We start from the raw sequence: 25,284 nt of genomic DNA, 5'->3' as shown, positions 1-25,284 counted from the left end.
GCAGTGAGGGGTGTTTTGTTCTTCACCTTCCTAAAGCCCACAATGGTCTCTTAGGTCTTGTCCATGGTGAGACTCAAGACCATGCTCGCACCATTCTACAATCTGCTCTACCTCCTCTTTATACGCCATCTTCTTACCGTTGTCAATGAAGCTAAACTCTGTTGTGTCATCACTGAATCCGATGTTTCAGTTTGACAGGGATCTATCAGTGCAGTTCCTGTGCATTGCGGTCGTGACTGATTTTTTCATGTTTTGTTTAAAGAGGCATTTGAGGGTCGCTAATTTGCCATTTATGGCTCTTTGTCACACTCCGAGCACCTAGTGCAATATGAGTCAGGAGCTCACTGAATTATATAGACTCAATTCCAAGGGTCTTCAGATGTTTCAATGGACGCAAATCCTATTGCATTCTCCAACTTTGTTTGCTACCATCAGTGAAATTTTGCCCCAGTCAGTCTTGTCTTTATTGTACAACATATGCTGCATCATTTTTACTTTTGATTATATTTGATCTACTGCTCTCGACGTGTGCATGTGTACAGCTATTCAGCGAGTTGAGTATCTTCTCAAAAATCACCCAAAATGGAAACTTTGTTCAGATTTTTTAATGAGATCTCTTTCTTGTGAAAAGATATTGCTGTTTCAATGGGAAATAGAGAGTGGGTGGAGATGTGTGCCTTCTTACTGTGCACTTCAATTCAATTCAAATCTAAACCTCCGCAGGAAATGATACAAAGTAGCAGATTGCATATAGGAAGTGATGTTCCTACAAAATGTACTGTGCCACTAGAGGCCAGAACACTCCCTGCCTGACATCTACAGGATGTCAAACTTAACTTCTGAAATTAAAAGTTAAGTGATCATTTCGCTGTGTCTTCGGTAAAAGATGGATAGTCTCAGAGATTGGTCTTCAAAAACAGTCTTACTACACAGTCTTTAGCCATTTTCACATCAAATGTACCGGCTTTGATGACATACTTGTGTAAGGTAATGAACTGGGAGAAATGTTAATAATTCATAGAGGTTGGTCTGATGTGATGATATTACGTAATTTTTGGTGCCAGTTTTGGATTTCAATAAAATGTGTTACAGGTTTCATTAACATAAAAACCCTCCCTTCGTTTTATTTGCGAAAACTTGCATTGGTGATCTCGATGCTCTAGAACTATTCTAGAGTTATTCAATGTGACGGCCAATGCAGTTGCCGGAGTTTTGGGAGCAAAATACGGTTGCTTGGTTTGTACAAGCTGAGGTTCAATTCGCTCTGCAAGAAATATCTACCGATGACACCAAATTCTACTATGTGGTAACATCACTCAGCAATTCCACAACTGCGAGAGTGGTGGGTCTACCGGAACCCCTACCTGAAAATGTTAAATACCGATTGCTGAAAAGTCAATTTTTACAGACTTTTGGACTATTGGAGTCTGAGTGCGCCAAACAATTGCTCTCTCTGCCCGGCCTCAGCGATGCTAGGCCCTCAGAGCTAAATGATGATGAGAAATCACCATCCTTGTTTTAATTTTAAAGAACTCTTCATGCAGCAAATACCCGATCAGGTTCATATAGCCCTTGCTAATGCACCCATGATGGACTATAGGGAGCTTGCACCGTCAAAGCTGCAAGGCGGTTGGCACTTCCTAGCGTTCAAACCAAAGCGCGCATGGTAAAAACACAGATCTGGAGTTGTCTGTTTCTCAACCGCGAGCATCCTTATGTTGGGGGTCTTGCTGACCGGACTTATTGAGGTAGAGAAAGGAGGAGGAATGATGCACCACTGCCTAGCTAAGTGTAGACTATCAGCCATTTTAGCAGGTGGCCAGAGGTCATCCCTGTAGCACAGAGGATGGCTGCAGATGTGACTCGGGTGTTCATCAGCAGCTGGGTTGCTCGGTTTGGCACCCCATCTGATATTTCCTCTGACTGTGGTTCCCAAATCATTTCAGACCTCTGGGCTACAATAACCCAGAGCGTCAGCTTCTTTTGAGCTGTAGTCAGCAGAATCGTGTAAGTTTTTAGAATTTTCAAGCCTATAAGATCTTGAAGGGAAGTCCACCACTGCTGTCACTGTTCATGTTTCTCCTTAGGGAGTGGGAATTCCTATCCTCAAGCATCCAAGGTCAATTCTCTTAATGTGAAGCATCTCTATATACTGACTGGAGTAGCAAACCCATGAGGGTCACATAGGCAGTTGATAGCTGACAGCACATCATGACGCATAAAAGGTTTTTTTTTGTATCAGTGACGTGGAAAGTAAGGGTTTTGATAACGAGATCCCATCCAAGGCCCAGACGGCACTGCATAGGAGGGAGGTCCTGTCCAAGATCAAGATTCTGTGGAACTGTGGCAAGATCATCAGATGGGAAGTGTTGCATAACCTCAGCACTGTTGGATGTGATTTTATGCAGTCTGACACTAGACTGCGCCAACATGTCTTGCACTGCTTTCAGCACAGACTGCTTCTTCTGCACTAGACCATGATTTAAAACCATCATCAACACAGAAATGTCTTTCTATGCACCTCCATCTTCAGTCCCAAATTCCTTCGCTCCCTCAGTAGCTGTCCTCTTAAGGCTATAGACTACCACAGCTAATGAAGGCCAGTTACCAAATACATGAACTCTCATGCTGTACTCCAGAATCTCATTGTCCAGTTGATGGTCACAAAACCATGAGACTCTGAGGTAGTCTTGGTGATCCTCTCTGTCTAAGCAGCTGTAGAACGTTTGTTTGATGTCTGCCATCACTGTGACAGTCTCAGTTCTGAAGTGCGTATGGACCCTGAGCAAAATGTTCTTGAGGTCTGGACTCCACAGAGCACATCGTTCAGGACATGCCTTTGAACTGTGCACTTGAATCAAAGACAATTTGTATCTGTGCAGGTTTCTGGGTGTGGTAAACACCAGTTTCCTTTGTTGGGATCTCATGTAGGAGCTAGCTCACTTGAAACACATTGAGTGCTCTTTTAGAAAGTGTATTCACTCTGCGAGCAGAATCCTCTGCATTTCTTTAAGGAGTGAGGTTTTGTATGGATGGGGCGTTGCCTATCAGGGTTCATGATAGAGTTTTCTACCTCAGTTTTGTTGACTATGATAGGGGTTCTGGTTTTTCATGCTTTTGCTGGAGGCCTTTCTTTAAATGAGGTATTATCGAAATTGAGAGCATAGAACTAGGGTTATTGCACATTTCTGTGTGGCAGCAGATGAATTCCACAAAGAATGAAAATAGTGGATCGGGGGCATACTGCTTTGTTTTATATTTGAAACCGTTTGTCATCCATTATTCTTCCATTTTGTCAGGAAGTTTCTCCACCATAGTGTTTATTTCCCTTGCTGTGTCCAAGAAACTCAGTCCCAGTGGGTAACCCTTGTTTTTGCAGCTTGCAGTCCCAGCAAGGAAACTGCAAACTCCTGTGGCTTCTGCAGTTCTTTGTGTGAGAGCTTTGTTAAATTTTCGAGTCTCCAGAAGAGAGATTCTTGAATTGCTTCTGGAGAGACATAGCATTTGTCCAGCCTCTGCTATAGCATTTGTGAACCCTTAACTGGATTATTAATGTGAACAACCCTAACCCTTCTTGCATGTTGCAGTCACTCCTCACCAAACCACTTACAGAGGCAGTCTAGCTCTTCGCTAGGTTTGAGACCTCGTCCTTCCACAGCATTGTAAAACCTTGACTTCCAGAACAGATAACTGGCAGACTAGTTGTCAAACGCTTTTCATCCTGCTATGACTGGGTCTCAACATGCTAGATATCAAGCTAAATCCAATGCACCCATGGCTTCTGAATGAGCACTGCGGAGACTGGTTTGCTAAATGTGTTTCCTGGAATGGATGGAGGTTCGGTCTCCCCAAATCTGTGCAGATGGGATTGGCATTAGTAGCAACTCTCGACTGATGTCTTTGCTGTGGTGGAACTGCAGAAGAGGGTTTTGTGGGTCTTTGCTGTTGTGGTCCTTGACTATAAATACCTGGACTATGTGAAAGGCATGTTGGCTGCATGGTGTGGACAGCTTCTCCTTGTAGAGCTGTCTTTTTTATAGTCAAAATGCATTTGGACATAACCTTTAGAAAGATGAATTGGCTGTTGTGATGGCAAAGCATGACTGTTTCCAGTTATAGACTCACAATCGTCTAAGTCATCTGCTGTCTTATACACCTTTGCCACTGCTGAGGCAGCCTCAGCTTCACACTCTACCTTGAGTGCACTTAATGTAGCCTTTACACCTGCTGTCTCCATGTCTGTTCATGGTTTCTCCATTAGCATCTCAACTTCGTGCTTAACATGCGCTGTTTTCATTCTCCTTCACAATCTCCATCAGCACAGGTACACCACCAGTTTGTATGCTCAGTCTCCTAGTCTACTGGCTTAACGCTTACGACTGTATGGCTAAGCACAAGCCCAATGCCATATTTAAGTTTCTGACACCCTGGTCTGGAAACGCCAATGCCCTTGAACAGAAAATCCTACAAAAGGTGGTAGGTATAGCTCAGTCCCTCACAGGTAAAGCCCTCTCCCCACCATTATGCACATCTACAAGGAGTGCTGTTGTGGGAAAGCAGTATCTACCATCAGGGTCCCCTCCATCCAGGCCATGATCTCTTCTCTCTGCTGCCATCAAGCGGAAGGCACAGGAGCCTCATGACTCAGTCCACCAGGTTCAGGAACAGTTATTACCTCTCAACCATCACGTTCTTGAGCCAAACGGAATAATTTCACTTAATTTCACTTGTCCCATCATTGAAATGTTCCCACAATTCAGTGACTCTTCATCTCATGTTCTCAATATTTATTGTTTATTTTGTTTATTATTATTAATTCTTTCTTTTTTGTAATTGCACAGTTGGTTGTCTTCTGAACACTAATTGAACACCCAGTTGGTGTGGTCCTTCATTAATTCTACTATGGTTATTATTCTGTTATGGATTTATTGAGAATGCCTGCAAGAAAATGAATCTCAGGGTTGTGTATGGTGACATATATATACTTTGATTAGAAAAATCTTTGAACTTCGATTTTGCAAGGGCAAATAAAGAATGGATGGAGATGTGTTTTTTTTAACTATGTGCTTCAATTCAAATCAAAAATAACCTGCGCAGGTAAGATACAAAAAGCTTCCTATGTATAGGAAGTGATGTTTATGCAAAACGAACTGCACCCCTACAGGGCAGAACATTAGATATTACATAACTAATTAATTGATCTTCCTTCCACCCTTCTGTAATATACTTGTAACATTTCATACCTGTAAAGTGCAAAGAACGAGTAAATAGTTGTTGACTAGGATTTTGTTATACTATTATTCATATTCTGAAGATGAATATTAACTCTATCCATTGAAACATTGACAACAGATATACATTTTATAGAACAGGTAAATGTGACAATCTGTACTTTGAAGCAGCAGTATTTGTAAGTTTTGACTGGATACTGTCCAATTTAATTCGACTATATCTTTCCTTCTTGTTGCACAATATATCTGAATAATAGAGAGAGTGGCAAGAAATTTCAGGAAGTCTCACACTGTTAGGTAGTTCCTCAGTGGAAACCTTGCATAGTACAAAATAGGGCAAGCAGCAGGGAGTCCTTGCTAAATTTACCAATTAATTTTTTGATGTTCCACATAGATACCATTATTGCATGCAATATTCTTAGATGACTCATCTACATGGGATGCCTTTTAATTCTCCTATTGAAATTTAAATCAGTGGGCAGGAAGCTTTTGAGCAACATGCCTTGATTATACCCATCAAGGAAAGAAAACTAGAAAATTAAAGGTATTTTAAATTTAGGTGGTCATATATGCACGTAACTGCGGTGATTCAGGCAATATCATATTTATTGCATCGTTTTAAATTGGTTGCACATTTGCTGAATAGGGTATATAAATCACCTTTTTAAATCTGAAATAAAAATAAATTAGACTGAAAGGTTGTAGCTCAGTTAATATTACAGAAAATTGAAAATGTTATGAGGCATTCCAGCAAAAAAAAGTCTTTTGTGTCACTGAATACCCTACAAGCTGTGTGGATGAAATGGCTGTCATGTCTGTGTAACTGCCATTGTGAAGCGGCTGCAGAAGTGAAAGGTATGGAGGGTAAGTGGAAAATATTTAAATTGAAGGGTACAGTTTAGATTGATAGAGATCATTGATGCTGTGAATTCAGCTGTGAATAACATTAGTCATGCATTGATAGAATATGTATGTGAACATTTGGCTCACTCACCTTGACAGACAGCGTCAAGTTCATTAAACTTCTTTCTTGGAACTCCACGCTCCTGAGGTTTATCTATGCTGCTGATCTCTTCATGTTGCCACAGAGCAAATCTGATACAGGTTTCCTACACCAGCTGTCTTTCCTCATTTTCACATCTTTCTCCAAGTTCTCCAGTGGATTATCAACAAATTGAGGAGTGACCAATCAGCAAGAGGCATTGCGTAAAACGAGCTATCTTTCAGTAAGGTCCATGTTCAAGATTTAAAAAGCTGAGCTTCGCGCCAGTTTTCTCTGAGTTGGACAATCCTCACCACGGGTGTGTGAAAAGAGTTACTTTTTAGTCAGGCTATCGATCAAGATTTTTTTTTAGATTATGAGGACACTCAGTCTTCATTTATTGTCATTTAGAAATGCATGCATTAAAAAATGATACAATGTTCCTCCAGAAAGATATCACAGAAACACAGGACAAACCAAGACTAAAACTGACAAAACCACATAGTTACAACAGTGCAAAGCAATACTATAATTTGATAAAAAGCAGACCATGGGCACGTTAAAAAAAAGTCTCAAGTCCCGATAGCCCCATCATCTCACTCAGATGGTAGAAGGGAGAAACTCTCCCTGCCATGAACTTCCAAGCGCCGCAAACTTGCCAATGCAATGGAAGCACCTGACCACAGCCAACTCTGAGTCCGTCTGAAAACTTCGAGCCTCCAACCAGCCCTCCGACACCGAGCACCGGGCGCCATCCTCTGCCGAGCGCTTCGACCTTGCCCCAGCCGCCGAGCAACAAGCAAAGCAGAGGACTCAGGGCCTTCCCCTCTGGAGATTCTGGATCGCACAGTAGCAGCGGCAGCGAAGCAGGCATTTCAGAAATGTCACCAGATGTTCCTCCGTGCTTTCACGTCCGTCTCCATCAAATCAGGATTGTGCACCGCACCCTACTTGACAGATAATAGATATCACCGGAGTGGCCGCTGCGAGCTGCGTCGTGCTGCCATCTTCACCTCTCACCTTTTCAAAGGCAGAGTTTTGCAGTGGATTCTCTGAGTTGAGGAGTGACCAGTCAACAAGAAGGATTCATTAACAAAAGCCAATAAAAATAGCACAGGTGCAAGCGGAGTGGCCATTCCTGGATTGTGCCAGTCTTTAGAGTTATAACAGGAGATAGAAAATGCACGCCAAAAGGGCAATGTTACAATCGTCATGGAGGATTTCAGTATGGAGGTAGATTGGGAATATTAGGTTGGTGCAGGATTCCAAGAAGGGGAATTTCTAGAATGTTTACTTCTTTTTCAATATTTTTATTAATTTTCTTCATAGGAGAATACAGAGTTCAAGAAAAAAGAAATTTATCAAATACATGATACTGAATCGCACATACAAACTCCTTACTCTATATTCATACAAATTAATTAATTCTTAATATTGAAATATGGTAATTTTATTATATGGAAAAAAATCTAACCCACTACCAAGACTGAAGCTGATTAGTAAAGAAGAAAAAAGAAAGAAAAGTATAATGTTTACAAGATGGGTTTTTAGAGCAGCTTGTGGTTGAGCCCACTGGAAGATCAGCTATTCTGGATTGGGTGTTGTGCAATGAACCGGAATTGATTAGTCTTCACTGTGGAAGACACTAGCAGTATGGTGGAAGTTCCAGGTGTCAGGGGTCATGAAGTATGTGAAGTTACCATTACTAGAGAGAAGGTTCTTGGGGAAACTGAAAGGTCTGAAGGTAGATATGTCACCTAGATCAGATGGTGTACTCCCCAGGGTTCTGAAGAGATGTGGATGCATTAGAAATGATCTTTCAAAAATCACTAGATCCAAGAATGGTTCTGGACGACTGGAAAATTTAAAACACTGAGAAGCAGCAGAAAGGAAATTATAGGCCAGTTAGCCTGACCTCAGTGGTTGGGAAGATATGGGAGTCAATTGCTAAGAATGTGGTTTTGCGATACTTGGGGACACATGATCAAATAAGCCGTAGTCAGTATGGTTTCCTCAAGGGAAAATCTTTCCTGACAAATCTGAAATTCTTTGAAGAAATAACAAGCAGGATAGAGAAAGGAGAATTGATTGATGTGTGCTTAGATTTTCAGAAGGCCTTTGACAAGGTGCCACACATGAGGCTGATTAACAAGCTACAAGCCCATGGTATTACAGGAAAGATTTTAGCATGGATAAAGCAGTGGCTGATTGGCAGGAGGCAAAGAGTGTGAATAAAGGGAGCCTTTTCTGGTTGGCTGCCAGCGACTAGTGGTGTTCCACAGGGGTCTGTGTTAGGACCTCTTCTTTTTACATTATATGTCAAAGATTTAGATGATGGAATTAATGGCTTTGTTGCAAAGTTTGCAGACGATATCAAGATAGGTGGAGGGACAGGGAGTTTTGTGGAAAAAGAAGCTACAGAAGGATTTAGACATTAGGAGAATGGGCAAAGAAGTGGCAGATGGAGTACAACATCAGGAAGTGCATGGTCATGCACTTTGGTAGAGGAAATGAAAGGGTTGACTCTTTTTTAAATGGAGAGAAAATATGAAAATCTGAGGCACAAAGGGATTTGGGAATCGTTGTGCAGGATTCCCTAAAGGTTTTAATTTGTAGGTTGAGTCTGTGGTGAGGAAGGCAAATGTGTTGTTGGCATTCATTTCAAGAGGACTAGAATATAAAAGCAAGGATGTAATGGTAAAACTTTATAAAGTACTGGTGAGACTTCATTTGGAGTATTGTGAGCAATTTTAGGCCCCTTGTCTTGTTAAGGGAGGGTTTAAAGGAGGATTAAGTGGTTTGTCATATGAAGAGCATTTGATGTCTCTGGGTCTGTATTCTCTGGAATTCAGAAGAATGAGGCGTGACCTAATTGACATCTATCAAATCGTGAAAGGTTTTGATCGAGTGGATGTGGAGAGGAGGTTTCCTATGGTGGGAGTGTTTAAGAGCAGAGGACACAGCCTCAGAATAGAGGAGTGTCCTTTTAGAATGGCAATGAGGAGGAATTTCTTTAGCCTGAGAGTAGTGAATCTATGGAAATCTTTGCCACAGGTGGCTAAGAAGGCCAAGTCTTTATATATATTTAAGGCAGAGGTTGATAGATTCTTGATTAGTCAGGTCATGAAGGGATACGGGGAGAAAGCAGGAGATTGGGGCTGAGATGAAAAATGAATTAGCCACGATGAAATAGTGTAGCAAACTCGATGGGCCAAATGGCCTAATTCTGCTCCTATATCTTATGGTCTTATGGTCATAAGTTGAGCCACCATTATCGTCAACATCATTATACTTGCAGACAGTACTTACAGTAATCCCAGGGTATCTTATTTTGAGATGCATGCTACCATTAAATAGCATAAACTATGATCATAGCACTTCTGATTTTTATTCATTTCTGTTACTTATGAAGAGTACATTATCTGAACATAGCCACAGAAATCCAGCCTCATTTGCAGATAACACACAAATTGATGGAGTTGTGTCAAATGATATAGGAGAATACAGGTCAGCCGGAAATTGAGACAGAGAAATGGCAGATGACATTTAATTGGGGCAAGTGTGAGTTCATGTATTTTGGGAGGTCAAAGCAAGAGGAAATCAAGTGGCGGGTCCTTTGGGAGCTCTGAGAAGAGATATTGAGGGTTCAGGTTCACAGCTCCCACAGCTTCAACACATGTAGAAAGAGTCGTATTGAAGAAGTACACCATACTTTCCTTTATCAGTCAGGGCATTGAATATAAACATTTGGATGTCATTTGCAGCTGTATAAAATTGTAGTCAGCCAGTTTTGAAATATCGTGTGCAACTTTGGTTGTCCACAGTCGATGAAGAATAGGGAGGCTTTGGAGAGGTTGCATCAGGACATTGCCTGGAGTTGAGGTTATAAAGATAGACTGGGACACACAGATAAGGTTATTGGGCACAGCCTTTTTCTTAGTATAATAGAGTCTAAAGCTAGATGGCATTGGCTTAAACTGGGAGGGGTAAGATTTAAAAGGGACCTGAGGGACAAGTTTTTTCAGAAGAATGGTGCCAGGTATATGGAGCAAATTGTTGGAGGAAATGCTGGAGGCAGGTGCAGTTACAACACTTAAAAGACACTTATACAGGTACATGGATAATAAAGATTTGGAGGGTTATGGGCTAAACGTAGGCAAATGAAGCTTTTTTAGGTAAGCATGTTAGCTGGCATGAATAGGTTGGGCATAAGAGTTTGTCTCCATGTGTAGAGTGTTATAAATCTATGATTCTATAAATGAAACGTACTTATCTATTTATCTCGGTTTATTGTTGTTTTAAAATTATAAAACAAAGATATATATCTTTATATATTTAGCTAATTTTGATCACAGTTTGTTATCTACTATACTGTATGTGCTGTTCTGTAAAATGTAGGGCTGGATTGTCCTGAACTGGTTCTTCTGCTCAGAATCACCATTCATACTCCTCATACTACTACATTTACCTAGATTAGATCTCAGTGCTCCTCCATGTCTTCATTTTGGGAAATCTGATCACCTAGCTGTCCTCCCACCTGCATACAGGCAGAGGTGAGAGACCAAGGCTCCAAGGATAAAGAGGTAGTCACAAGTGGCAGAGAAGTGGCTACGGGATTGCTTCGAGTCCAGGGACTGGACCGTGTTCAAGGACTCTTCAGTGGATCTGAATGAATACACCATGATTGTCACAGTCTCTTTAAAAATGTTTGTAGATCAGTATGTCCCCACAAAATCATTCAGAATATTCCCCCAACCAGAAGCCTTGGATAAACCAGGAGATACGCAATCTGCTGAGCACCAGATCAGAGGCATTCAGGTCTGGGGACCAGGTAAGGTACAAGAGATCCAGGTATGACCTCTGGAAAGCCATCTCATGGGCAAAATGGCAGATCTGGACTAAGGTTGAATCAATGAAGGATGCTCGACACCTGTGACAGGGCTTAAATGTGATCATCTCTTACAAAGTGTGCTCAGGTAACATAGGTGACTACAAGGCTTCACTTACAGATGAGCACAATTCTTTCTATGTTCACTTTGACCATCAAAACATGGAGGAACCTTCACAAACTCTCACAGTACACAATGACTTTGTGATCTCAGTTTCTGAGGTCGACATGAGAGCCTCCTACAGGAGGGTGAACCCATGGAAAATATCCAGTCCAGATGGGGTACCTGGCCAGGTACTAAAGATTTGTGCTAACTGATTGGCTGGAGTGTTCACCAATGTCTTTAACCTCTCACTTCAGCAGTCCGTGATGCCCACTTGCTTCAAGCAGGCCTCAATTTTACAGGTGCCTAAGAAGTATTTGGTAACCTGCCTCAAAGACTATCATCCAATAGTACTTACATCCACTTGGATAAAGTGCTTTTAGAGGTTGGTGATGAAACACATCAACTCCTGCTGAGAAACAACTTAGATCCACTCCAATTTGCCTACCGGCACAATAGGTCCACAGCAGATGGCATTTCCATTGGTTCTTCACTCAACCATGGAACATCTGGACAGTAAAGATGCAGATAGCATGATGCTCTTTTTTGATTACAGCTCAGCATTAAATGCTATTATCCCCTCAAAAGAAATCAATAAACTTCAAGACCTTGGCCTCAATACCTCCTTAATTGAACACTCTATTTCCTCATTTGCAGACTCCAGTCAGTTCGGATTGGCAACAACATCTCTTCCACAATCTCCATCAGCACAGGTGCACCACAAGGCAGTGTACTTAGTCGCCTGGTCTATTCACGTTACACTTATGACGGTGTGGCTAAGCAACATCTCCAATGCCATATTTACGTTTGCTGATGTCAGCCACTGTTGGCTGAATCAAAGGTGGTGATGAATCAGTAAATAGGACGGACATCGAAAATCTGGCTGAGTGGCGCAACAACAACTTCTCACTCGTCAGCAAGACCAAGGAGTTGATTATTGACTTCAGGAGGAGGAAACCAGAGGTTCATGAACCTGTCCTCATCAGAGGTTCAAAGCTGGAGATGGTCAGCAACTTAAATTTCCTCGTTGTTATCATTCTGGAGGACCTGTCCTAGACCCAGCACGTAAGTGCACTTACATAGAAAGCATGGCAGTGCCACTACTTACATAGAAGTGTGCAAAGATTTGGCATGACATCTGAAACTTTGACAAACTTCTATACGTGTGTGGTGGAGAGTGCATTGACTGGTTGCAATCTGCCTGGCATAGAAAAACCAATGCCCTTGAATGGAAAACCCTACAAAAAGTGGATATGGCCCAGTCCAGCACGAGTAAAGCCCTCCCCTCATTGAGCACATCTGCATGGAGCGCTGTCGCAGGAAATTAGCATCCATCGTCAGGGACCCCCACCACCCAGGTCATGCTCTCTTTTTGATGCTGCCATCAGGAAGAATGTACAGAGCCTCAACTCACACTACTAGGCTTAGAAACAGTTGTTACCTGTCAACCATCAGGCTCTTGAATCAGAGGGGATAACCTCATAACTTCACTTGCCCTTATCTGAACTGTTCCCACAATCTAATGAATGGACTCACTTTCAAGGACTCTTCATCTCATGTTCTCGATATTTATTGCTTATTTTTTTTTCTCTTTTGTATTTGCACAGTTGGTGGTCTTTTGCACTTTGGTTGTTTGTCCTCCCTGTTGGGTGTGATCTTCCATTGATTCTGTTATTGTTCTTGGATTTATTGAGTATACTTTACTTTATTGTCACCAAACAATTGATACTAGAGTGTACAATCATCACAGCAATATTTGATTCTGCACTTTGCACTCCCTGGAGTACAAATCGATAGTAAATATAGTAAAAATTTAAATTATAAATCATAAATAGAAAATAGAAAAGGGAAGGTAAGGTCGTGCAAAAGAACTGAGAGATCAGGTCCGGATATTTGGAGGATCTGTTCAGCAGTCTTATCACAGTTGGAAAGAAGCTGTTTCCAAATCTGGCTGTACGAGTCTTCAAGCTCCTGAATATTCTCCCGGAGGGAAGAGGGATGAAAAGTGTGTTGGCTGGGTAGGTCGTGTCCTTGATTATCCCGGTAGCACTGCTCCGACAGCGTGCGGTGTATGTCCATGAAACAAAAAGAATCTTGGGATTGCATATGGTGACATACATGTAATTTGATAATCAATTTATTTTGAACTTTGAACTTTGAAGTCCAACAAGACAAAATAATGCCCAGGTTGTGGTGATGCCGAGCAGAGACCCTGCCCCAAAAGTTTGGAGAGCATTCTTCACTTCTGTCATAGGTGCTATAGATTTTAACCATTTTAAATGTCTAACTTTTAGAGGTAATTAAAACTATTAAAATTGAAATAATCAGAATCATAATTGTTTCTGTTTTAACTGGAATTAAAGTTAACAAGAAAGCCTCTTACAATACTTTCTTTCAGATTTTGTAAAATACCTGCCTTTTGATTCCTCTGTATTTGTCCCTTGAAATGTATGTTATTTCAGTTCTTGTGCCAGTTATGGCTTAGCAGTATGCCTGGGGAACTCAGTGAGTCTGGGTCCCATCTGGAGTCCAGAAACAGATCAGAATGAAAAAATTGGGCTCACAATCCGTCAGTAAATCTAGAATTTCCATTTCTCAGTTTCAGTGACTGTGCACTATCAATTCTTTAGTGGGAAGGTTTGGCGTTTCTCACATGATTTGAGCCACTGTAAACAGAGATATAGAATTATGATTAGTCCCCATTGAATTACTGTGGCATTTCTTTCAGACTACAATCACACTGCAAATATGGTACAGTAATATACTAAAAATACTTTAACAGAAAGGTGTAATGAAGCTTCTTTCTATTTTTCAGGTGCGTATATTTGCTTATTTGATTGGACGTGAAGCTGTGTTTTCTGAAAATCTGAAATGGATGGCTTGTGCAAATAAAGGTATGTGTTTGATATTTGCATAGAAATTGTAAATAAATTATTTTAGTTTGCTAAGGGCAGGATAAACAAAAGAGGATCCAGTTCATATAATGGTCTTGGTTTCTTGTTATCTCCTGGACCTCTGCATAATAGATTTTTTTTTTCTGTGTGAGCAATTAGAGATTAGTTGAAAGATTAATATGCTTCTGTAAAATCTTGAACTTGTATTTGTCCAGTGATCATTATTTTAATCCCAATATGTGAAGTACAGGCAATCCCCACTTTAAGGAAATTCAGGTAATAACAAATTGCCCTTGTAGAAATTGTAAATTGCTACCCAAAAGTTGAGATATGGTATAAGATTTGGTTTCATGGAGCTTACATGATAGGAAGAAAATAAATAAACATTCTTTTTTCAACTCACGTTTCCTAATGCATAAGCAGATAATGCAGCTTCAGAAATTGGGTAAGGATCATTTTCTAGGGGCACATCCGTCATAAAAATGCAGTGGTTGCCTATAACATGCAACCAATGACCTGCTGGAAGAACAAAGTGTGTTAAACATCGCCTGTGGGAGGAAAGGAATTGTAGATGTTTTGGTTGAAACTGCATTAAATGCTGCTCAAGCCATTGACTTTCTTGTGTTTTGCCTGCACAAAGTTGCACTAATTGTCATGAAAATCGATTATGCATATTCATGTTATATGAACACATATCTGCAAGGACATATTGAGACATTAATCAGCAGTTTTAATAAAGTTGCCTATAAAGCAATATATATGTGGAAATAGTACTGCCAAGAAAGAAATGTTCCAACATATTTCGTGTATGAAAGATCGAGCAGGCCTTTCTGGGTTTATTAGTATAAGGAGAGAGAAAACATGGAGGAGAAACTTTGGCAAATACTCATTGAGAGATTAAATGGCTTGTCTGAATTCCTTCTAAAGCAGATTGTGCATGGTGTTGAGAAATAATAGGCTCATTGACAAAATGGTTTCTTTATTCCGTGTTTTCTTATGGTTCATTTAAACAATAGATTAGTGAATCATATGGAACAAAGAAAACACATCACAATCTAGCAAGTAGAATAACCAAGTAGCAAATTCATCACATAGTATCTGTCACCTTGAACAACACTGCTACAACATTTAAATCAACAAAGAAGTTAAATTGATGAATTATCCCAGTGCACAATTTTAATTTACTTTCAGCTAGCTGCAGAGATAAAACCACAGAGATTTTCTTCACCCTGAAAATGCGGCATTGCTTTCCATGATAACAAATGCCATAACGCAATCATTCACAAACCTCAGGTTCTGCACTACATGGAATAATTTGCTGCAGGTTCATTCTGTTTGGGCTAACCCAGTAAGTGGCAAAATAGTTTGCCTTGCAGCCATAAAGCCATCACGCAGGGAAGAAAAAAATCTCCTGTGACACTCCAATATAATATAGACTGCCATTTCATGCAACACTAGATGCGTCAAGGAGCAAGGCACAGTGACAGCTCCCATCCAAATAATATGCACCATTTTTCTTCATAACATCAAATAAAAAATAAAGCTTTAAAAATATTAAGCAGATATTTCAGTTTAATATATTTTTATCACATGACTGTAAATCAGATGTACTGAAATTGAAAATTCTGATACCCAAAGCAATAGCTGCATTTTGGATGATGAATTCAACTCATCACTGCTCTGATGAGAGGAGGAAGGAACAATACCAATTTCTCTGAATCTCAGAGCAGTAAAGCAAGAGGCCATTTTACCACTGAGTCCATAAGAGCTCACTGCAAGAGTAATCCAGCAAGTATCCTGTATCCCTGGCCCTGCTAATGCTTTCCTTACAGGTCGTATCCATCTTGCTTTTGAATTGGTCTGCACTACTACCCATGGGAGTGCATTCCAAATCTTGGCCAGCACTCTTGGCCAGTTGTTGTGCTAAGAGGTACTTTCTCATGTTGATCTCAGTTCTGTTGTAAATTACCTTCATTTTCTGATCCTGGTTCTTGACTGATTTACTAAAGGGGACATATTTTTTTTGAACTTATCTCTCACAATGTGGTCAACCTCATTCATTTTAAAAAGTACAACCCGTATCTTCCACTCTATCCGTATAATTAGAGTCCCTCATTCCTGGAATCATTTAGTAAATCTCTTCTGTGCCCTCTTTGAAGCTGTTAGGTTATATCTTTATCAAAAATAAAGCTCCTTTAATTAATAATTCACAAAGTTTCAACTATGATTAAACCAGTGTTTTTGCATGGTTCCGCTTGACTTGCTTGCTCTTGTACTCTGAACTGCTGCTTATAACACCCTTCCTTCCATGGCAATTTGAATGAAGAGTGCACATATACCTCTAGATCTCCCTGTTGTGGTGTCTCTTTTGGAATCACGCCCTCTATATTGTCTTTCTTCATTTTTACTGCCAAAGTACAACACTTTGCATTTCTCAGAATGGAATTTCACTTGCTATCAATCTACGCAATCCACCTGCCTCTTTACTTCCTCGAAGTCTGTAGCTGTCATACCCACCCACCACTTTCTAGTTTTGTGTCATCTGTGGAATTGGAAATTGTTCCCTCTACTCCCAAGTTCAAGTCATTAACCTATAAAATAAATGGCCTGATACCAACCCGTGTCCTGGTCCAAAAAGCGTATTTTTAATAGTTCCTCCAATTCCGTGACGCTGGGCCAGTTTTTTGTCCCTGCAGCTATAGTCCCATTTACTTCATGAGTTTTATTCGTAATGACAAGCCTTGATGTGTCACAATATCAAACACCTTGCTCAAGTCCAAACATCAGCTTCATTTCCTTCAACTGGCCACAGAAAATTTCATTGTTAGTTAGTCACTATTTGTCTTTTAAGAATTTATGTTGGCTTTCCATATAATCCATGTTTATCCAGGCAATTGCTAATTCTGTCCCTTTTTATTGTTCCTAGACCTTTCTCAACTATTGTTATCAAACTGATTTTGCGTTACTGTATTTATACCTACACCATTATTTGAACAAGGTTTCTTCATGCAGTTTTTTTCAGTCCTTGGGTATCAAACATACACCTTTACATAGATATTTGAAAAATGTTGTTTTTGGTCCCTAACTGGCTCCACCATTCATCCAACCCTCTTTCCAGTGCATACACTTGCAGAATTTTCTTGGTTTATTTGCTTTCTCTTGCTGTTTTTTAATTCATTTTTTGATATCCCCTTAAATGTTTTTCTTTGTGTGATCAGCTTAGTTCTCACTTGTACTAATAACCTAGCACTTTGGGTCTGTTTTATTCTCTGTCCTTTTGGTCATTCTATGACCTCTAATTTTAACTTACCTTTCTCCCTATTGGAAATATGCTTTGATTTCCGATTTCTTGGATCAGATCCGCTCTTATCCCAATGAAAATGGCCCCTCTCCACTTGATTATTTTTTTGCCTTGGAGGGGTCAATTTCACTTCTGTATTCCAAATCTTATGACTGTGTCTTGGGTATTCCTCACTTGCCTCCGCACATTTTCCTGAACTAAATCCAGCAATTTTATCTTCCATGTTCACAGAAATTTCTCCTGGATACACTCCAGAAACTCTGCTTCAGAAGTCGTTTAGTGATGGAAATAATGTAGAGAGAACAATCCAAAAAGACGTACAAGGGCAGAGATCTCCAGGGGTAGATGTGCATCCTAACTTTTAAACAAGTGATATTCTCAAGTGCCTTCAATCCCGAAAAGCCAAGATGTTCCATTTCCTGATTTGTGACTGTGAGGAATCGTGATACTCACTGGATGTGCAAAAGATTGCAAATGCATAGTGCCTGGCACTCTGTCCACTGAGCTAAAGAAATAGAAACTGACAGTCTATAAGCCCAAACAGCCCTTTCACCCTGAATCCAGAGTGCATACAACCACAATCTACGACAGTAGTAACAGTAGCAAAAATACCCCTTGACTGAATTTCATATTCAATTACATCCTTTAAAATTTTGTACACATTTGTTGAACATTAGTAATGACTAGTGTTGGGGAGTATTAAATATTCAGATGCCTTGTGCTTTATTCATGCATTCATAATGTGGTGATCTGCATTCAGTTGTGTGTGCAACAAATGTACTCCCATAATGCTGTCGAGATTTGGCACTGTAAATTAGAAATTAGAATTCAACCACAAAGAAGTTTTAGTTTAATGCTTACACAGATTTCATTACAACCAAAAGGGGGATAGTTATAATGTACCTTTTAAAAAGGTGAAAGGAAGTTCTTCCTTAATGTTGAAAAACTTGAAGCAATGGAATTTCATGAATATAGATCATGAAAATGTCGTGGATATAGATAGATAGACAGATACTTTATTGATACCAAAGGTAATTGGTGTCACAATAGCATTGCAAGTGCACAGATATACAAATATTAGAAAAGAAGTAAGAAAGAATTTTAAAAAGTTACCTCAAACAGGAGGGGGTCATCACTTCCCTGGTTATAGATGACTCATTAGAGAGCCTAATGGCCAAGGGTAAGAATGACCTCATATGTCCTCTTTGGAGCAGTGCGGTTGTCTTAGCCTATTACTAAAAGTGCTCCTCTGTTCCGCCAAGGTTGCATGCAGAGGGTGAGAAACATTGTCCAGATTTCCTATGGTTGTCCGTAGGGTCCTTTGTTCTAACACAACCTCTAGTATGTCCACTTTGACTCCTATAACATAGCCAGCCTTTCTAATAAGATCTTCATGATCTCTACATTAAGTTCCAAGCCCATGGATTCAAAGCAAAAGAATGCTTATGTTCATGCAGTCATTCATGCTGTCAGGAAGTGTAAACTAGTTCAAGATTCTGCTCCTGATCACAATCCGGTGATTTTGATTAGATTCATGCACAAGCATCATGCAAGGATACAATAAAGATTTACTCTGCTACCAGCAGGCCTGGTTGTCATAGTACAGGAAGGATATGATTAACAGGAAGGATATGATTAAGCCAGAAAGGATGCAGAAAAGATTCACAGATTTACTGCCAGGAGTTACAAGAAGATATTGGATAGATAGATACCTTATTGATCCCAAAGGAAGTTACAGTGTCACAATAGCATTGCAAGTGGACAGATATACATATTAGAAGAAACTAGAAGGAATAAAAAAAAGTTACCACAAACAGTCCAACAGGAGGGGGTTATCACTTCCCTGGCTATAGGTTGACTCATTATAGAGCCTAATGGCCGAGGGCAAGAATGACCTCATATAGCGCTCCTTGGAGCAGAACAGTTGTCTTAGTCTATTACTAAAAGTGCTCCTCTGTTCAGCCAAGGTGGCATGCAGAGGGTGAGAACCATTGTCCAGAATTGCCAGGATTTTCCATAGGGTCTTTTGATCTACCATAGCCTCCAGTATGTCCAATTTGACTCATATAACAGAGCCAGCCTTTCTAATCAGATTATTGGGCCTGTTGGCAACACCCATTTTGATGTCATTGCCCCAACACACCACCGCATAGAAGATTGTACTGGTGAAAACAGACTGGTAGAACATCTGAAGGAGAGGCCTGCATACTCCAAAGGACCTCATAGGACTTGGGAATAGAGGCAACTCTGGCCCTTTTTGTACACAGCCTCTGTGTTGGTGCTCTACTCAAGTCTGTCATCCGGGTGCACTCCCAGGTACTTGTAGGTCCTCACCACATCTTCAGAAACTCTCTTGAGAAAATAATCAAAAGGTGAATTTACTCATATCCAAAGGATTGGAGTAGTAGAGGTAGAAGTAATCCTGACAGTAAGGGGAAGCACAGTAGCATAGTGAATAGCACAATGCTTTACAGTACCAGCGACCCGGGTTCAATTCCCGCCACTGTCTGTATGGAGTTCGTACGTTCTCCCCATGACTGTTTTTTTTACGGGTGCTCCGCTTTCCTCCCACAGTCCAAAGATGTACAGGTTAGATTAGGTTATTAGATTAGATTATGAGGACACTCAGTCCTCGTTTATTGTCATTTAGAAATGCATGCATGCATTAAGAAATGATACAATCTTCCTCCAGAGTGATATCACAAAAAAAACAGGACAAACCAAAGACTAACACTGACAAGACCACATAATTATAACATATAGTTACAGCAGTGCAAAGCAATACCATAACTTGATAAAGAGCGGACCATGGGAACGGTAAAAAAAAGTCTCAAAGTTCCGATTGAATCCCGATAGTCCCCGATAGAAGGCGGCAGAAGGGAAAAACTCTCTCTGCCATAAACCTCCAGGCGCCGACAACTGTCGATGCATTGGAAGCACCCGACCATAGCCGACTCTGAGTCCGTCCGAAAACTTCGAGCCTCCGACCAGCCCTTCAGCACCGAGCACCGAGTACCATCTCTGCCAAGCGCTTCAATCCCATCCTGGTCGCTGAGCAACAATCAAAGCTAAGGATTTGGGGCCTTCCCCTCCAAAGATTCTGGATCACACAGTAACAGCGGCAGCGAAAAAGGCATTTCAGAAGTTTCTCCAGATGTTCCTCCGTTCTCTCATGTCTGTCTCCATCAAATCAGGATTGTGCATGGCACCCTACTTGACAGATAACAGAGATCATTCGCCGGAGTGGCCGCGCCAGCTGCGTTGCGCTGCCATCTTCTCCTTGGTAGATTAGTTGGTCATTGTCCCATGATTAGGATAATTTGGGGATTGCTGGGCAGCATGGCTCAACCGGCCAGAAGGGCCTATTCCACGCAGCATCTTTATAAATAAATAAATGGTGCTGGTGCTATGTAAATCTTGGCTAAATGAGTGTTCCTAGGCACTAGTTCTGAGGAAAGGTACTGTTCTTTCAGCGAGTACTGTGTAGATTTTCCAGAACATGTCCTACACAATCAAGGAAGCTCACCAATGCTGCTACTTTCTGAGGAGACTGAAGAAAGCAAGACTATGCACATTAGTACTCGCGTCCTTCTACAGATGCGCAGTAGAGAGCGTGATGTGCATGATATGCACTGCAGTGGACAGGAAGGCTCTACAATGGGTAGTCAAAGCTGCCTAGCCTATCGCCAGAACTAGCCTGACGGGCATCAAGGACAAATACACAGAAAGGTGCCAGAGAAAGGGCAGCAGCATCTTGAAGGATCCCACCCGGCACACGGAATGCTTGTCCTTCTCCCATCAGGGAGGAGGCTACATAGCATCTGTGCCAGGACCAATAGACACAAAAACATGTATTTGCCCCAAGCAGTAAGGCTGATCAACACGTCCACCTGCTAACCCACCCCACCACCACTACTTTATTATCTCCTGCCAGAGTCACCTTATGTATAGACACTCCTGTGCCTAGCATAGAAACCCTAATGGACATACAATCAATGTATATAAGCTGTTTTATGTATTCATATTTATTGTAGTTTTTCTTGTTATGTTCTTTATCTCATTGCGTTTTTTTTTGGTGCTGCATTGAATCCAGATTAGCCATTATTTAGATCTCCTTTACATTTGTGTACTTGAAATGACATGAAACATTCATAAATCACTATAATTACTTGAATCACTTGAATAGTTCCTAAACTTAGAGGGTTAGTTTATGAAATGTGATTACAGAAAATAGAATCTACTCCCCAGAAGTTAGAAGATTAAGGGATGACTGAAACGATTGTCTTGTTTTCAGAGGAAAATGATAGTATAGAGAGTGGGTGGAAAGTCCAGCAGCAGCTAGGTTTTTCAAGAGCGAAGTTAGAAAATACTTCATTCTTGAGGATGATTGAAACTTATCTACTACACCACTTTGCTACAAACAGACGAGGCAGCTGTGGATCACCTTTGGCATTGATTCCAATTTCATAGCATTCTCAATTCATAATATTCTGGATGCTGTTGAGCTGTCAGGTGCTGCTGGAAGTGAACTAGCCCAAGCTGGAGGGAAATATTCTTTCACAGAGGTCTGTGAAACTCTGTGCCTAGCTTGGCGACAGCCACGAGGGCAGTCCTGGATTGTTTGATTCCAGTTTTACCGCAATGATGTTTTGAGCCCCGCTCAGTCAAATGCTGCCTTGATGTCAACCGTGGTTCTACTCTTCTACTCTGGGACTTGGCTATTTCACCAATGTTTGAACCAAGACTGTAATTGGATGTAGAGCCAAATGGGCTTGTCAGAGTCCAAAATGAACATCAATGAGCCAGTTAGGAGTGAGTAAACACACTGCTTGATTTCCCTGGCAGGGATACCTTGAATATTTGCTGTTGGTTGAGAATTAACCGATGAGCTATTGTCGCCTTGATGGGACACCCTGTTTCTTGTTGAAAGAGCACACCTGGACGTTATCTACTTTACACTGTAGTTGTAAGAAAACCAGAACAGCTTGGTGTGATGTGTGACTAGATCTTCAGTGCAAGTCTTCATTTCAAAGCCAAAGTCAAAATAAATTTATTATTAAAGTACGTATGTCACCACATACCACCCTGGGATTCAATTTCTTGCAAGCATACTCAATGAATTCCCAATAGAATAATAACCATAATAGAATCAATGAAAGGCAACTCCAACTGGGCATTCAACCTGTGTACAAATACAGAAATAAAGAAATAATAATAAAAATAAATAAGCAATAAGTATCAGGAACATGAGATGAAGAGACCTTGAAAGTGAGTCCATTGGTTGTGGGAATAGGTCAGTGATGGGGCAAGTGAAGTTGGGTGGAAGTTATCCCCTTTGGTTCAAGAGCCTGATGGTTGAGGGGTAATAACTGTTCCTGGACCTGGTGGTGTGAGTCCTAAGCTCTTGTACCTGCTGCCATCAGGAAGAAGATACAGGAGCCTCAGGACTCACACCACCAAGTTCAGGAACAGTAAGGATCATGGTTGAAAACCATAATCCTTGCTGTCGCCAGTCGTTATTTGATATCACATGGAGGGAATCAAATCAGCTGAAGCCTGATGTCTGAAATGACTACAGTATTAGGAGGAGCCAAGATGGGTCATCCATAAAACACTTTCAGCTGGAAATGGTTCAAAGTGATTTGCTGTTATTATTTGCATTTGTGGAGCATCTTCTGCTATTGTTGAGGATAGACAATTCTTGGAGTCTCTTCTTCGTGTCTCATTCTCGACTGTGTATTGCTGGATGGTGATATCTGATCTGCTCAGCTAGTTGTGAGATGGTGGTGGAAAAGGCAGAGTTATGCAGGATCATGAGAATAATTCTGGTACACGGTAGGTCAAGTAGTATTAATGCAGAGGGAAACAGGTAATTTTTCGGGTCAATCAAGAGTTAGAAATAGAAGATGCTTTAAGTTGTAGAAAAAGGGAAAGGAGAAGTGAAGGAGAGGATAGAACAAAGGGAATACCTGTAACAGAGTGGAGAGCAAAGGAGAGAGAATTGGGACAAGAGAGATGTGGTGTAAGCTAAGACAGATTAGTGAAGATATTTTAATTACAGCGGATCTATCTGGAGATGAATAAGGTCGAGAAAGAGAGATACAAATACAGATATTGAGAGGTAAAAAGACTGCAATTGCAGAAATTCTGAAACAAAAGAGAATGTTGGAATTATCCAACAAGATATCTCTCAGATCACTTTATAGACACTATAGAATATGCTACACAGCAACATTGGAGTAACTTAGAAAAAGTACAGGAATAGGGGCAGAGACAGCTTTCAATGTGCTTAAATAATGGTTGTCGTTATCAATATAATTGTAGTTTATTATGCAAATATTAATGCATTTGTTCAAAGTTTTTCTTAATAACCAAAAAAATTACCTGATGTTGCCAAACAATAATTGGAAAAAGCATGAACTGAAAGTAAAAACTGAAATACTGAAACCAAAGCTGATAAAAAACCCGACCGTTAATCCCATTAACAAATTTATTTTTAATAATAATTTTTAGTGGTGTCCTACATGAGTAATTGTGAATTACTGATCCAACATACAACTTGATTTAATTCTAATCTTTGTAGTTGCTATGATATAGAAAATTGATTTTCTCAGAAAAGCTCTTCACAGCTCTGATTACACACCAGATGCAAGTTCTTAGTGCAAAAGTGAAGTACATTGACAGCACTATTTAAATTGTGCCAATTAAATTTATATCTACCAATCAACTTACTGGGCACAGCAAATGCCAAGCTAAAGAGAAATTCTTAGCATAAACTTGTACTAAAAGCTGATTTGAGTTCTGGTTGACTTGACTGCACTGTATGGTCCAGAGCACATTGGCGTCACAAAGGTCAGCAGAGCAAACGTTAATTTTCTCACAACGATTTTCTTCATGAGAGCTTCCTACTGATGGTTGCACTTTTAGTCTACCTATAGAGTGTGCTTTAGAAAAAAGAAGGTCAAAAAGGAGGTGAAATAATTAGTGCTGTTTCAAAGACAAATCTATGAAATATACTAAATACCTTCAAGTATGTAACAAGTTTTAATTAATTAATTACTGGCTCCGAAGGCCATGAATTTGCTGAAGTATATTTTATCCAGTGCGACGATTCAGTGCATGAATTTACTTGCAATTTTTTTGTGAATCTTCCGACATAAACTGTTAATCTGCTGTTTTACAAGGCTCGTGGAGTCAGAAAATGACAGTTTAATTAACATAATTAGCTGTACTGTTCTGTCATAGGTAAGGTGCTCCCGATTTGTAAGCCTGCGATTGAAACACTTGCAGGCATAGATCACCAACTATATTGGGCCATAATTCGTTCTGAATGGTAGCACAAAATATATAATAACATTATACACACTCACCTCTTTTTCCAGAATCTTTAACAGTAGAAATAATGAAGCAGGTTTTATACAATTGCCTAAGACATGGTTCATTGCCATTGTTTCGTCTTTAACTTCCATTAGATCTATTTATATCGTGCCATTTACACAATAAAATAGGCATGCCGACAATTCAGCATTTTTCCGGCTGTGCTGGTTGTGGGAATAAGGAATGGAGACTGACAATTTTGGGGCTGGGAGGTCAGGGTAGCAGCAAAGTAAGAGGGAAGTTCATACTCCAGTGGCCTAAAGGGGAGCCTGAAATTGTTCAGAGGAATGGAGGTGATCTGAGTCATTTTTCTGTGAGTCTGGAGGTGTGGATTTATGTATCCTACAGCCCTGCCAGCATCCTGTGGTGTTGTGGGCGATGATGAAGATGGACACTTTCAGGACCCGATTTCAATTGCACTGAAAGAAACATTGCTATTCAGTTGAACTTCCAGGTCATTGCTTCATACTTCTGCAATTTGACAACAAAATAGATCCTAGAAATGTGA

The 25,284-nt window shown here is 40.5% G+C and overlaps 1 protein-coding gene across 8 annotated transcripts in view; it reads left to right on the top strand.

Moving 5' to 3' along the window:
* Positions 1–25,284, top strand: part of cacna2d3a (calcium channel, voltage-dependent, alpha 2/delta subunit 3a) — an 892,602-nt gene that overhangs the window by 580,267 nt on the left and 287,051 nt on the right. For all 8 annotated transcript variants that reach the window (XR_010020451.1, XM_063068081.1, XM_063068079.1 and 5 more), the window contains one exon: positions 14,020–14,098. Coding sequence is in view for 7 of the 8 variants with exons in the window: in XM_063068081.1 (XP_062924151.1) it covers positions 14,020–14,098 (79 nt within the window). In the remaining variant the exon portion in view is untranslated. The remainder of the gene's footprint in view (positions 1–14,019; positions 14,099–25,284) is intronic.

This window comes from Mobula hypostoma, chromosome 15 (genome assembly GCF_963921235.1).
Source record: "Mobula hypostoma chromosome 15, sMobHyp1.1, whole genome shotgun sequence".
Taxonomy (NCBI): domain Eukaryota; kingdom Metazoa; phylum Chordata; class Chondrichthyes; order Myliobatiformes; family Myliobatidae; genus Mobula; species Mobula hypostoma.
Note: the sequence above shows the minus strand (reverse complement) of the source record. Positions and strands in the feature narration are given on the sequence as shown.